The sequence below is a fragment of the Magallana gigas genome, chromosome 2 (genome assembly GCF_963853765.1).
Source record: "Magallana gigas chromosome 2, xbMagGiga1.1, whole genome shotgun sequence".
Classification (NCBI taxonomy): domain Eukaryota; kingdom Metazoa; phylum Mollusca; class Bivalvia; order Ostreida; family Ostreidae; genus Magallana; species Magallana gigas.
Window position 1 is genome coordinate 3,141,151 of NC_088854.1, and position 14,712 is coordinate 3,155,862.

General features: G+C 35.9%; 1 protein-coding gene across 4 annotated transcripts; it reads right to left on the reverse strand.

Moving 5' to 3' along the window:
- Positions 1-1,588: 1,588 nt before the first annotated feature.
- On the reverse strand, positions 1,589-13,403 carry LOC105331314 (retrograde protein of 51 kDa). Of its 4 annotated transcripts, XM_066074515.1 has the most exons (13): positions 12,773-13,403; positions 8,009-8,195; positions 7,798-7,893; positions 7,525-7,686; positions 7,291-7,416; positions 6,940-7,160; positions 6,625-6,704; positions 5,130-5,240; positions 4,232-4,365; positions 3,548-3,568; positions 3,065-3,172; positions 2,751-2,864; positions 1,589-2,540 (listed from the first exon to the last, which is right to left on the reverse strand). In XM_066074515.1, the coding sequence occupies exons 1-13, from the start codon at positions 13,252-13,254 to the stop codon at positions 2,505-2,507; spliced, it is 1,878 nt and encodes a 625-aa protein (XP_065930587.1). In that variant the 5' UTR covers positions 13,255-13,403; the 3' UTR covers positions 1,589-2,504. The 4 variants fall into 4 exon arrangements, with proteins under 4 accessions (XP_065930587.1, XP_065930589.1, XP_065930588.1 ...); XM_066074517.1 differs by lacking the exon at positions 5,130-5,240 and having other exon boundaries at positions 12,773-13,402; XM_066074516.1 differs by lacking the exon at positions 3,548-3,568 and having other exon boundaries at positions 12,773-13,402.
- Positions 13,404-14,712: the final 1,309 nt, after the last annotated feature.

Genomic DNA, 14,712 nt, shown 5'->3' on the forward strand with positions numbered 1-14,712 from the left:
AATGATTACATATGAAGCCTAAACGCATTTGCGCATGCATCACAAATGATCTTGTTATAAACATAAGAGAAACACGCGGTGCATGTATATTCAACGGCTTCACATTACAAAATTGACTTAACACATGCTTCAATATAAATAGGTTAGCACTGGGTAGGAAAAAATATTACCATTTGGAGACAAAATACTAGTACTTGTTTTTCCTTTAAAAAATCTAACATTATGATAATCTTTCATAAACATTTCAAATTGAAAAGTGCTATAAAACACGTGACCAAAATCACATTTGTTGGACGTTATATGAAAGGTAAGTGGGGAGTGCATCACCTTATAAATCAACCCGCTCTACCACCATTTCAATATCCGGACGTTTCCTTTGGAAACCCGGTTAACAATCTGTATAATAACTCTGTGTAATAACTATGTCTGTTGTTTGATTTATACATTTTATCTTATATGCAAAATATAGTAAACAATAATGTTTACGAATGAGAAATTACTTCTTTTTATTAAACAATTGTTCTGCTAATTGCTAGTAACGTACATGTTTTTACACTTTATATGTGATTTAGTACCAACAATTATTAAATGTAAGAATTTCATTAGCCATCAAATGATTTTGTTGTTTCATGAATATCATTAGAATTTACAAATTAAGTTTTGCAACTATCAGACTGTTGAGGATTTCTTTAATTTTCATCCGAAATCTTCATATGGTTACCAGTATATTAAAATCTTGCATAAAACTTCAAAGAATATTTATGAAAAATCTCTAACGTTACGGATTTTAGAGAGAGCATAATATTCTATGATCCCCAGAAACAGGATTAGAAATTACCAAAACATTTTTGTAGCTTCTACGACTCCATTTAAAATTTTTCTGGATCAATTTCTTTGACATCGTCATTCACTCAGGTGGATACCAGCCGCAGTGTCTATGCAATAAATTCCCACAAGACAGGCGCTTGTTTCTATGATAAAGATTCACCCAGTAGTATGATAATAACACTATAAAGTAAACAAACGTTTATTACACAAACAGACGCTTGTTTAGAATTATCACCGTGCAAAATTCACTGTTCATCAATATATTTTATTTTGGACGTCACTTTTTAAATTCAACATCTGTCTTGTAATATTTTCTCATGGTTTACAAAGTTACTTATTCTATTAGTGATTGACACCTTACGAACTCTATGTTTGATTCCAAAGAGTGCTATGTCTCAAGAACTGCTATTCTTCTCAGAACATTTGCATATTGAATCGAAATCGTGAAGAGACGTTTCCAATTTCCTTCTTTCTTGACACATTAGCGTCTTCACTCATGCTATTTTTTAAATTTTAAATCATTCTCAACTTTATACTTTCTCTATTAAAACATACAATTCCATACTGATCTGTGTATTTTTTAAAAGCGTATATTAATCTTAATAGTTAAGTTAGACGCACACTGTATGCACACATGTATGTACATGTATAAGGGACACTTCACAAGTAGTTTAATCATGCACCATAATTAATTTCGTTCCAAAAAGTGACTTGTCAAAAAAGTACATCCTATAAAAAGTATGAAAAATAAAAACAAAACAAAAGTACATCTTTTTATTTCGAAGAAAATTTATTGATAATCTCTAATTTATGAACATTTAAAATCGTGCAATGCATAAAATATATCATTTATGCTACATCAAACAGAGTAATGTAAAAGAAAGCTAGAGGGTGAAGCACCACGTAGAACTACTGTACAACTCACATTTCTGTGAACACACATAAAAAACCTAATGCTGCCCAAAAACAATCATCAATTTACTTCTAACTTCTCTCCAGTACCTCTACAGTTTGTAATTATCCAAATCACCATCGAGCTTCTACTGAAATGTTTTTAGAAGCTTGATTTTTTTGGTTTTTATTTTTTCATGCGAATAATAAAATTTCGATGACAATGTATATTATGCAGAGTTCTTTGGAATAAAACAAAATACCAAAGAACCTGCGTAAAGGTCCATTTCGCATCAAATCATTTTGTAGATGCCAATGACAACACAAAAATAAAATCATCGGTCGTAAACAATTCTCATTTGATTATCAAATGAAATATTTAATTAATATCACTGCATCTGAGGAAAATAATTGTATAAAAATATCTTTGCAAAAGCACAACATGTATGATATGACTATATATGTAACAATGGCTGAAGCAGTAAAGTGAAAGGCACGGAAGAAGCACAAACACAAACAAGTATATTAATACTTCCAATTACACAAAAACATCTGTAGAAACGACAAAAATTATATCAAAATTTGTTAACAACCGTCTTAACTCGTTATCTAGGTACCCAGTTTATATATTAATTTAACAAAAACAATGGAATTTCACAACCAAGTTCAGTTTTATTGTAAATGTTAGTTTCGTACAAAATGTTCATGGAATGTAGTCGAAATAAGCAGAATTCGATAAGCTGGAATTCACACAACACATAATAGAATCAGCTCTCCTCAAGTGCCTAGTTTGTGATGGTCATTTTGAGGGAAGCCTTTTCCTGGAAATTAAATTTAAAAAAACCATCAGATACACGCATATCATTTGATAGACTTCTCAAATTGAAATCTTAAAGTCTTCAAAGACGAAAAATGTAGAAAATATGAAAACATAACATATGAAAATAAGAAACCAGGAATTTAGAACTGTCAGATTTTGGAATCATTGCGTAATCTTTGGATAATGAAAATAACAAATTCTCGAGACTTACGTTATTGTACTCGTCAGTTAACACGTAACTTCCGCCTCCGGCGTGCCAGGTGAAGAAGTCGCAGACGATGTCGCTGTCCGACTGCTTCATGTCTGCAGCGCCACCACTGAACAGCTGTAAAGAATGAATATGGAAGGTAATCTAGGGTCTTATATTCTAACATTCGTATGCGTATTCCCAATTCCTAACATGTAACTCTTCACGCAGCTTGAAAGTTCTTATTATTAATAATAAACTAATACATATCCTTGAGTTATATATGTCAGCATCATATATTACTAAATAAATGTAAAACGCGATTCCTTTATCAATACCTTGATCTTCTGTCCTGGTCCGAGCTGGAGGTCGTTCTTAAATTCATACGTGCATTTGGTCTTGCCTCCAATTTCGCGCCTAATTTTCCATCCTTTCAAATTGACCGTCTGAAAAAATGAATTATGCATCCAAAAACTAGAATCATCTATTTATGAAAAAAATCCAAAATAATTCAAACGATCGAATAAACAAATAAACAAACAAAAGAAAGAACAAAACTCGAGTATCAAGAGGAGAGTTTTAAAATCAAAATGAATAAACTAGGGAACAAAATAAACATGTAAAGGGGTTTTATTGTCCATGTTTTGTAGGAAACCACGCCCTGAAATGAACTAAAAAATCACGTGTCTGCTAATTTCTACGAAGTGGAGGATAGAAGAGAGACCTCAGCCAGGTAAAAATAGAACGTTAGTCCTAATTGGTGAATGTATATTATGCAGGTAGATGGTGACGTCATGGGAACTGTTAACTCCGTGCCTTACCTTATCGCGCGACTGACTGCCCTGATAAATAATGGGTCACTTGTTTAATATACGTAATTGTAATTTTACGTTGGTTAGTCATTCACTCTTTAAGACTGATAATTGAATTTTTTTACCTTGTAAAAAAAAAGAAAAGTTGGTCTCTAATATTTTCAAAGAATTTTGGATTTTCTGAGTTAAATATCAAGTCTGCCAATTTTTGTTTGATAATAATATACACATGAATTAATTTTACGGACACCTATGTGATTCAATTCAAAGACATTTAAAAAGAATGTTATAGAAAAATAAGAGTTTTATATTTCACGACCTCGAATTCATTGTGAAATAAATAAAAACGTTATTTTATTAGTCCTTTATTTTATGATTGGAATTTGTAAATATTGTGATAAATGTTAAATACATAAACACAAATAACAATGACTGCTATTTAGATCCTAATCCTTGACGATTTACGATGATCTTGGATTGTACCGTAGGGATGAATTTTACATCATTATATTATTTAGATATGGATTTAAAAACTAAAACGCAATTCGCACTTACTGACTATTCCAATGGAGAATATAATATTGTAAAAAAAGGTATCCTTAATATCTTTTACATGTACTGAAAGACGGACGTAAATTAGACTTCATTTCTTTATTATTTGGATGAATCTACATGTATATCGACTGGAGTTACCTTTCCTTTGACACCGGAAGTGTTATTTTCGATGCCCACTTGGCTGCCGTCTGGGGCGGCGTCAGAAAAGGCGATGTTTCCGCGGCAAGATCTGTGTACTGTCAGTTTACCAGTAGACTCGCTGGATCTCAGATCTTGAAAAGAAACAAACAAAAACTCTCCTCTTACAAAACTTGTGTTGATATGTCCAGATTGTGGCCTGTTAGGTTTACGTGCCTTAGAGGTAAAAAATCACGAAATATAGTGAATATGCGTGTTTTGTTTAGATATATACGTGCCATTAATGTATATAAAACTCGAGTGAAGTTTAAAGTGATAATTGGTTTATAAAAAAAAAATTAATTTCCGACAGATTATGAAGGTATAATATTTCGAAATTACATCAAGTTAAAGAGGTTCGTGTATCATAATATTACATGCTTATATTTTTGACAGGTTTATATTTCATATCATATATTTCATATCATACTATAAAATCTATTCTAAGGTAGCGTTATCCATGCTTAAGATGTCTTCTGTAGATGGATGCATTCTTTGAGGTTTAAGATCCAAAAATACAAAACCCGAAAGCGATTTGATGCCCCTGAATGATAAACGATGATTGCTTCACATTAGATCTGCCTCAAGTGCCAGCATTAGAAAACTAACTGCAAAAAGTTTATTCACGCCAGTTGTTAAAACAGTAGACCAAAAGTTCCTTCACCAGCATATCATTAAAAAAGTCAGCAATACAAGCAAGTCAAAGAAAGTCTCTGAAATAAGAGCATGGTCATATGAAGTGACAGCTGGAGAGATATGTGCTGCAAAGATCAGCAAGTTGCATGCGTTTTGCGACAACCAAACATCGTTCTGTGAACACTTTGTGATATGAGTATCTGTCAACCACCACTTCCGGTACCTGGTTGTCCATAGTTACTACCACCAGTACTGGACAAGCTTGTGTTTGAGTACTGTTGCCCTGATGACTCTTCGTTGTAGCGTGACCCGTAACTGTACGAGGACGAAGAACCTGTGTACGATTAAATCTCGTGTAAAAACATTGTTCACCATTTCAAAAAGCCTTTCTTCCGTAGTTGTTAATAAATCCCGGATGCAAGACTATTTCCGTTTTAGCTTCTGGTCACCTGTATTGCATGCACCAACCTTTACCTTATTTCCATGTTTAGAATTTGTTTTACCCTATATTTGTTATGGCCATCTTTACACCGATCATAGCACTAACAAAACATCCCTGTCTAGTAAACCTGTAGTATCATCGACCCTTCACAGGTCAATGAAATACCACCATCATGCAGGATGATTCAGTTGTAACTTCTTGTTTACAAATGGACTATGGGTTTATTTCTAATTGCTATCAAATAGGAAATATTCTAAAATAGGCAAGGTTGTATCAATTTAAGCTTTCCAGCTAGAAAAGGTATACATTTTTTTCAATTTGGTTACGATTGTGTTATTTTTGTCATTTATATAGCATGGGTAACATAAAAAACAACTGTCCACATGTTCCGAAGTCATGCTGATGATCTCCTCTCTTGTTAAATGAACATTTTCCGTTACCATGAAAACAAAATTAACCAAAAAAATCTCACACCAATCTTAAGCCATCTCTGACCTTCACATGCAGTGATTATAGTTGTATTTTGAGTTAAGATATAGATAGAGAGACAGTTTAGTGCTACCTACAGACTAATGTTAGACTATTAGGAGAAAAAAACTCAGAAAAATGTTATTATTAACGATCAAAACACACGCGCACATACAGAAAATTGAGAACGATATCTTTTGATGAATAATTTTGAATTAAAGGAATTGCTAGAGTGGCTTTAACTCAGTAAAAAGACATTTGGAGTATAACTTTAGTCGATATTACAAAGGGAGAGATGGCTTTTAATGATTTTCTGTTGTTAGTGCAATACATTCCTTATAGTGCACGCTGAGAATTCCGTACACTTGAATGTTATCATATACACAACTACCTATATTATATACATACATAATTATATATATAAACCAATGCATATTAATTATGATATAAGCTTTATTAGCAATAGTTAAAACAATTCATAGCCTACATGTGCCAAATTAAATTGGAATGTATAAAAAGTCAATTCTCACATCTATTGTTTTCTACTCTCAAACTAGCGCATAAAGGCTAAAATATACATAGATTTATAAAAAAAGATAAGTTTAAAATGATTGTTCCTTTGAATTCTCTCTTCAGACAGCAGTGTCATTTTTTGTCACGATACGAAACTTAAAACACATGGCAAGGACCTTTTAGCTCCAAATATAGCAATTTATATAGCTAAGTGATTATCGCTACAATTTTCTGTATGCATGCACATTGACGCCACAGGAACACGAATTTTTTGTTTTGAATTAGGAGTACTAACTGCTTTTCTGCACAATGTCGGCCAACTGGTTGGCTCCCTTGCTCCTGGCACCGCTTGAATTTTCTACAATATTTTTCAAGCTGAAAGAAAAAAGACACCATTTGTGTTATAATCAAAAACACATCAACAAAACATTCGTGTTATTCTAAGCAAAACATCAGATTTTATTAAAATAAATCAATATACTTGCGATTGTATCTATTTAAGTCATGTCATGTAAAACATACGAGTATAGTATTAAGATTTAATCAGAACATGCCCCTTTATTCTACGCGTCCTTCGGAGCCCCTCGGGAGGCACCATGTCGCACTATACCTGTTCTCCTCGGTCTCGAGCAGCTTCCTGTAGCAGCTGATCTCCAGCTCCAGGGACAGCTTGGCGTCCTGGAGGACCTGGAGTTCCCGGATGACCTCCTCCAGGCTGTTCTCCAGGCCGGAGATCCTCTCGGCGTTCTTGTCGTTCTCACGGTCGTGCTCTCTCTGCATGTCGGACATCTCGCTTTCCAGGGCGATGATCTGGTTGCGCAGTTTGGCGTTCTACACGAGCAATATAAAGCATTTTTTCGATATATCTCCTATTTTGTATATTAAACATGTTCATATTATCAAGTATATGCGAAAAAAGTGTTTTCTTTGGAATATTCCAAGAATATTCAATCCTCCTTACCTCAGCCTCGAGTTCGGCAAGACGTGGTCCAATATCTCCCATCCTGCTCTTGAGTTTTCTGGTTTCCTCCTTGGCCTGTTGAGCCTCCATATTGTCTCTGTTGACACCGGCTTGCAGCTCTCTAAGCTAATAGTAAAAGCAAAGACGTGTCAAGCTAATACCCCACAGACACAGAACCAAGAGGACAGATTACAGACGCTGTAATGGCGACCGGAACAAGGACCGGAAGCTTACCTGGGACTCCATCCTGCTCTCGCAGTCCAGCCGGATCTGGTTGATTTGGTTGTCGTACTCCTTCTGTAGCTCGTTGACCGCCTTGGACATCTCTCCCTTCCAGATGTCTCTCATCTCCACACCCTTGTCTCTGTCGATCAGGGCCTGCAACTCCTTGATCTCCTGCAGAAAGGAAAGCGTGGAACAGTGAGACTTATGCCATCATAGGATTGTAATGGTAATCATTTGTAGGACACTCAGTGTGCTGAAGAATTGTAAAATGCTTGTACATACCGCATCGGCAACGTTGAGTCTGAATGTGAGATCTTCCTCAACAGCCTGTGCCTTGCATTCAGCCTCAATTCTCTTTCTTGTCTCTTCATCCAAGTCCTACAAAACCAATTCAAATTGAAGAATATTTTATATTTCACTGATATCTCTTTTGAAAGTACATATTCAGGCTGTTACTAAGATTATGCTAACAGCATTGTAAAGATGTACTTACGGCTCTGAGACGAGCGATGTCGTCCTGCAGGCGTTTGTTGGTTGCCCTCTGCTTGCTGACTTCATCCTCCAGACCACCGATTCTTCCTCTCAGGGTGGCGATTTCTCCCTCGTACTCTCCGATCTGATCGTTCAAGCGATCCAATTTGTTCCTAAGTTCGGCACACTCCTTCTCGCTTGCAAGGCGTCTAAAATAATAGGTAAATTAAGAATTAAGTAACGGTATCTCCACGACCAATTGTAACTTTGTTAAAGAAGACTGAACTGATTACTAAAGGCAACGCATCCAGATTTCCAACTTATTATTCTATAAAACTATGATTTTAATGATCAGCCATATAATATGCATAAAAATAATCTTTGATTATACCTAGAACAAAAAAAGAAGTTCTACAGAGAGAGAGAGAGAGAGAGAGAGAGAGAGAGAGAGAGAGAGAGAGAGAGAGAGAGAGAGAGTTGTAAATTAAGATAAGCAACTTTAGGTTTGCTAGTTTCAGTATAAAAGGTTCTTTTCAAGCATTATTTTTATTCATGTAATGCTATGTTGTCCTTTCCAACAGCAATAATGAAAAATCAATCCTGGGTTCCTGATAGGATGTAGAGACTATCAAAGACAGAGTAAGGTTCATGGCCCTGGCGATTGGAAGCAATCAATAAGGCCTCTTTTTGAAGTCGTGCAAACTGAGTGCGGCTTTTTTCGCTGTTCTAATCAAAAATGCTCTGTAAGCCGTTTTATGACCATTCATATTTAAAAATATGTATCTTTAGCATTATATACGAAATCTTTAATTATAAAGTTTTATTTGAAAGATGTAGTGTTTTCGTGTCAATATATAAAACATTTTTGTTTGTCATTATGTGTATTGTTAATATTGTTCAGATGGATTGGCCTAATCCCAAATTTATTCACAACATCGCATACCGTTTCTTAGTTACGCAAAAGATAGTGCATTTCTGTGCAGAAGATGCGAAGAAATCAATCTAAATCGAGACGATTAGTCTGGCAAGAACCCCGGAGCCCGACGCAGTGTATCGATTCCTTCAATTCCCCCGACTTTATATATGAAAGGCCTGGTGTAGCTGCCTGCTTCATACAGAAGCCATAATTCGTCATCGAACACCACTACCAGGCGTCGTTTATTTATATACTCGGTAAATGACCGGAACACGCGGGACGCAGACAGAAGGGTCAATTAGGGACACGGATACTACAGTAAAATGTCATTCCATACTTATGTCCAAATATGGGTAAACCCTGTAATATGTAATTTCTGGATTCTATCCAATCTACTTTAGACTTTGTAAATGGAGACCCTGAGTTTTTAGGATGAGTAAAAATGATTTACAACGGTGTAGGTGATATGACCGGCTCAAGTGAAGTGGACGCCCATTCTTCAACTCAGAGGGATATAAATAAATCGCTAACTATCTGTGATAATTTTTATATACCCATCACATTCCTCCTTGTCTCAACCCTTTAACCAAATTTGATTTTGCATTTTGACAGCTAATCATCGCAAACTTTAAAGTGGCGGGGTCAGGAGATAATCGGCAAAGATATTCCGCGACGAGGCACAAGTTCGAGTTTTATTTCCCTCGAAATCAAGACCAGGGAGGAGGTCGTAATAAAGAGTGGGATAAAAGACTGGTCAAGCCTGACCCCCTCCTGTAAATAAGGCATCTATATTGTCGGATTTCAAATCACCATTAATCATCAAATAAAACACGGGGTCTGAGAACTGTCCGAGTCGTTCATCTGGAAAATTATACATTGAAATGTTTTTATTTCTACTTGATGCATTACTTCCCTTTGAATCTGTCTCCCTCATCAAATTGAAATACCGGTACATTAATAACGACAGGTCTGCGACAGTGAGTCATTCGCCTAGGTGTGCATTCTCTACCCATTTTCACCTGTATTAATTCTTATCGTGCAAAATACATCTACCTCCCAAAACCTAATGCGTGGGTATATTATAAAAAAAAAACCTAAGGTATATGCAGGTACTGTTGAATTTACCAGAGCAACGAAAAAATTCCCCAATTTATCCTAGTCTGCGGCGGGTATAGAATTAGAGCATTTCAAAAGGGCGGGGCAATCAGGTGTTGCTACTTTAACAGCGAGGTTAAGGGGCTTTCAGCTACTTTATCTAACTTTTAATAAAGTTAAAACCTGATATAAAAATCAGCAATGTCAGACTCTCTCTCACTCACTCGGACATGCAAAATTGCATTAGCTAGTTTTTGTTTTTGCCCTATGGTTAATTCCAGACTTTAATGAAACTGTGAGAAATATGATAAAAGGACATAACTTATTATATATGTATGTACATTAAGTGTTAGATATATAACGCACCATTTAAAGGCTGGTTTTTATCAACCAATATTTAAATCTCTATGTGGTATTTGATAAGCTTTAAATTTCGAGGCGACTGCTGGATTATGCAAGTTTAATTGAATCCGGGTATGGCCCAAGGGTACCGTTCCCCGATCTCTAAACGTGCCACATTAATTCTAACACGATTACTAGAGTTGTGAAGTGGTGTACTCGCCGGCCCGATACGCAATGCCATTAGAAAAACAACAGTTTAATAAAAAAAAAATACCGGAGCATTTAAGCCATTTAGTAAATTCTGCAGATAAAATATTTGCATATGAAACAAATTAAGTAGATACATAGTTATTTATTCCGTTTTAAGAAGTTTGTCTAGGGATACCTTAATGTCTGAAACCATCTGGGACCATTTATTTATCTGGATTCCCATTCAATATCTTGCATTGCCTTAACATATGTAGTTTGTAGTTTTCAGTATTAACCTTTTATATTTGTCGTGATAAACAAGGACATGATTCAACCTTGTATTGACATTTAATCAAGGCACATAATTCAAGGGAGAGAGAGAAAGATGGAAGAGATACCGAGAAAAAACAATATTGACACTACATCAAAGTAAATCTGGTCGGGCAACCCCACACCAGCTTTCCACGGCTCAGTGCACACAGTGGGTCTCGCAAACATCAAAGTTTAACAGAAACTATTGACAGTTGTTACCTATACGCCGTGCACTAAGACATGTGCAGCACATACCTTATATGCACACCTGCAAGTCGGGAAGAATCGCAAGAAAAATCGTAGTTTATTTGGATTTGATGGGGCTTTATCATTACCTTCTTATCGACCACGTGGGATTTCTTACCGATTTCCTCTAAAACCTTAGTACCTGACTGCTCTAGTACACATATATTAAGAAACTGTAAGCCAAGTAGTATGTCCCAAAAAGTTTAACTCCTTTCTCCGACTCCTGCATCGGAATCTGCAGTAACGTAACGATAATTCTGACTGCGTGGATATTTTTTCACGAGATCATTGAGAACTCAAAAAACGGACATCGCAGAGCCATATGAAGTCGAGAAAGGACATGTTAGAATAATATTTATTTTCGTGTGAATGAAGACGGGGGCCTTTTAAGCATTTCCTTTTGATGTGAACATAAATAGCTCCAAATCTTTAACTTCAGTATTTGACTGGGCGTGTTGTCTTCAATTTAAAATAACCGAAGAAAATTTTTAAAAAGCAGGACTTGATTTGAAAATAGTTAAAGGGGATTTGGTTATGTAACATATATTATTTCCATTTAAACCTTTCTGAATGGCAAAAAATGACCATTTAAGTCTATTCTCCTTGAAGTAAAATTGAATAATTTTGAGAACCGATTTTCCTTACACCCTTCCTTATAATCCCTGGACTTATCCTCCTCGTAATCTCCACTAAAGTATAAGCATAATAGTCCAAACTTGCGATCCGCTTTAAATGAATTTCTGAAATCGTTCTCATTCAAATTTGCAAACGACTAAAGAGATATGAGATGAAAAAGATGGTAGAGTTTGCCTTGTCCAACATTTCACTGCCATTCCAACGCTCTTCTTGACAGAAAAAAAACGTACTTTGCATAATATGACTATTTTCACAAACACATATATTAGTAACTTGGTATCTGGTTTATTTACCGCCGACATTAAGTTACACAAATTAACACAACTCTTAAGCAGGACACTACATGTTCATTTCATTAAAACTAAAGACAATGAGTTTACGGCAAAGTGAATCAGGTGAGACAATAGGTGTCGTTTTTTTTTAAACTCCGCGTCGCATGACATTTGTGACAGTATCTATGATCTTTGTCAGCAAGACCTGGCACTGGTTCTGTGTGACAGTATCTATGATCTTTGTCAGCAAGACCTGGCAGTGGTTCTGTCCCTGCACAGAGTTCAAGATCAATAAAATTTTAGCTTCGTTTAAACATGCCAAATCCAACAGGTGTGTCCTATGTCTAAAAGACCAGGGTAATCCTTATTTGCAATTTGAAGAATATTTATATCCTTGGACTTCTTTGGCTGTAAAGGGCTCTCAAAGGATCTTAATCTGGGTTGCCAGTAAATCAAAATTTAAAATGCACAATCTCAGCAGAATTTTTATATAGTTTACATGTTTGTTTAAAGGTTATAAGGTTGGGTCATGTAGTTAAATATGGGGTTGCGAAAGCAATTTAGGTTTTCCACCTGAAACAATATTTTAATGCTGAAGTGTCACGTGGTTTCATCGTTGCATGCATTACGAAGTTCGAAGTTCACATGGGCGTTCTCTGAATTACCGGCAATATGCATAATGAACTACTGCAAAATTGCTACTATGTCAGAAAGCTAGATGCTTGCAAAAGTAAATCGCGATGCATTGTATTACATGTAATATACTTAATATACTCACTCTCTTTTTTCATCGTCCAGTGCATCCTGTAGTCCTACTAAAGTGGAATCAAATTTTGCCTTTTCCTTTGATAATTCGTCAATAACATTTCTAGATTCAGCGATTTCTTGCTCATAAAGTTCTTTAATTTCGGAGACGTCGAATCCCTTCAGTTTCTTTAGTCTATCTATCTCAGCCAACAACGCCTTGTTCTGGGCCTCAAGAAATCTAACTTTTTCAATATAGCTGGCAAATCGCTCGTTCAGCCCTTGCATATCCTTCTTTTCCCTGTCCCTGGTTTGGATGACATCGTTGACCCCCTTGTGGGACAGTCCAGCGAGGACCCCGGTGGAGAAGGCCGGTCCCATACTAAGCCGACTGGTGGAGCTCCGGTTCATAACATTCCCGGATCCAGCGGGGGTTCTCTGGATCACCGTGGTGCGAGAGGAAACCACGGGCGCGGTTTTCACGCTCCTTCTATACTCAACTTTCTCCGAAGACATTTTTGCACAGCTATATTATTTCTCAGCCACCCTACAAGAAAACTCACAGGCCCTAAAGCTTTCTACTTCTCCCCTGATTCAGTCGTCTGCTACGGAGTCCTCCCGGTCGATCCAGTGGAGGAATTAGAAGTGACGCCGGTACATAGGAAGCCCGGACTAGTCAGGTGTGACTTAATATCGTCTGCTCTAACTTCATTGGTCTATTCCTCTGCCTACTTACTCTCTTCATTTGCAAACCTGTAGAGCAGGAATTTACTATAAGTAACAAATCACTATTTGTATGAGTAAAAGAAAACTTGTTTATTAAGCATATATTAGTATCTACTGTTCGTGAATGAAATGATTTGATTTGTGTAGGTTAGATTTTGTGTGGGCACTGATCGTCTCGGCACTTTAAAACTTCTCAAGCTTGGTTTACCTTGCTTCGTAAGAATTTATATATGTACTTAAAACCTACCATATAAATATATATATATCTACCGTCTTTTTCATGATTCTTAATCTTATAAAATGTAATGCACAAGCCAAATACAAAAATTAAAAGTAAGAAATGCCAACCAAAACATAAACAAGTTAATTTATTCTATAGGTAGTTAAAGGCAACTTTCGAAAAAAAAAAGTAAAACTGAATTTTAAACGAGGGACACGTTTATAACATGGCAATCCAGACAGATTGACATTAATCATAGTAGTTAACTTCTCCAAAACAATTTCAGCAAACCTATTTTACAGACATTGGAATTTTTTATTAGACTCGGTCTCGGTATCCTAATACATGTACAAGAAAAACCCCACATATTTCAGCTTATCTTGGTCAGAAAAAATATGAGTCAAATCTTCAAAGATTAATTTTTCACCCTTGTGTTCCGTATTTTTTACAAGGACATGCCTTGAGTGTTAAGATTAGGAGTTTTATGAATACACACCCAAAGTATTAAGCCTTCCAAAGAGCCCACACCACAATCAAAATTAGAAAAGTGAACTATTTCTAGTGACCTTTACAGGACAGCACTGCAATAGGGTTTCTTTGTGGAAGCCTTTGGTCAAATTAAGCTTGAAACCAATTAAAAATGTGCTGGCAATGCCTTTTCTTATTCCTGTACCTACAACTTCTACTTTGGCTACTACAACTACTACTACTACATGTACCACTACTACTGTGTCTAGGCACCATCTTTAATTTGTCCATTGACACCTGAATAGTAAACGGATTGTAGAATGTGTTAAACTTTATCATTTTAGGACCTTGAGAATGTTGCAAAAGCATTTGCAGCATATCTAGAGTGACAACATTGGGATGGATACGGCATTATATCCGCCTTCCAATTACATCTCACTACAATGAACATTGGCCTCTATCTACATATAGTTCTTCTTGTTAAAAACTTTCTATTCTTCTCTATATATACTATTTGTACATTCACTCTTCGTTCAGCATTTAGATTCAATGCACAATGT

Excerpts from the sequence above, each read along its gene's own strand:
- LOC105331314 (XM_066074515.1), bottom strand. The coding sequence starts at position 13,254 with ATGTCTTCGGAGAAAGTTGAGTATAGAAGGAGCGTGAAAACCGCGCCC. Across the intron at positions 5,241-6,624 it reads CGACATTGTGCAGAAAAGCA|GTTCTTCGTCCTCGTACAGT; the intron begins GTTAGTACTCCT and ends AATCGTACACAG. Across the intron at positions 2,865-3,064 it reads GACCAGGACAGAAGATCAAG|CTGTTCAGTGGTGGCGCTGC; the intron begins GTATTGATAAAG and ends CATTCTTTACAG.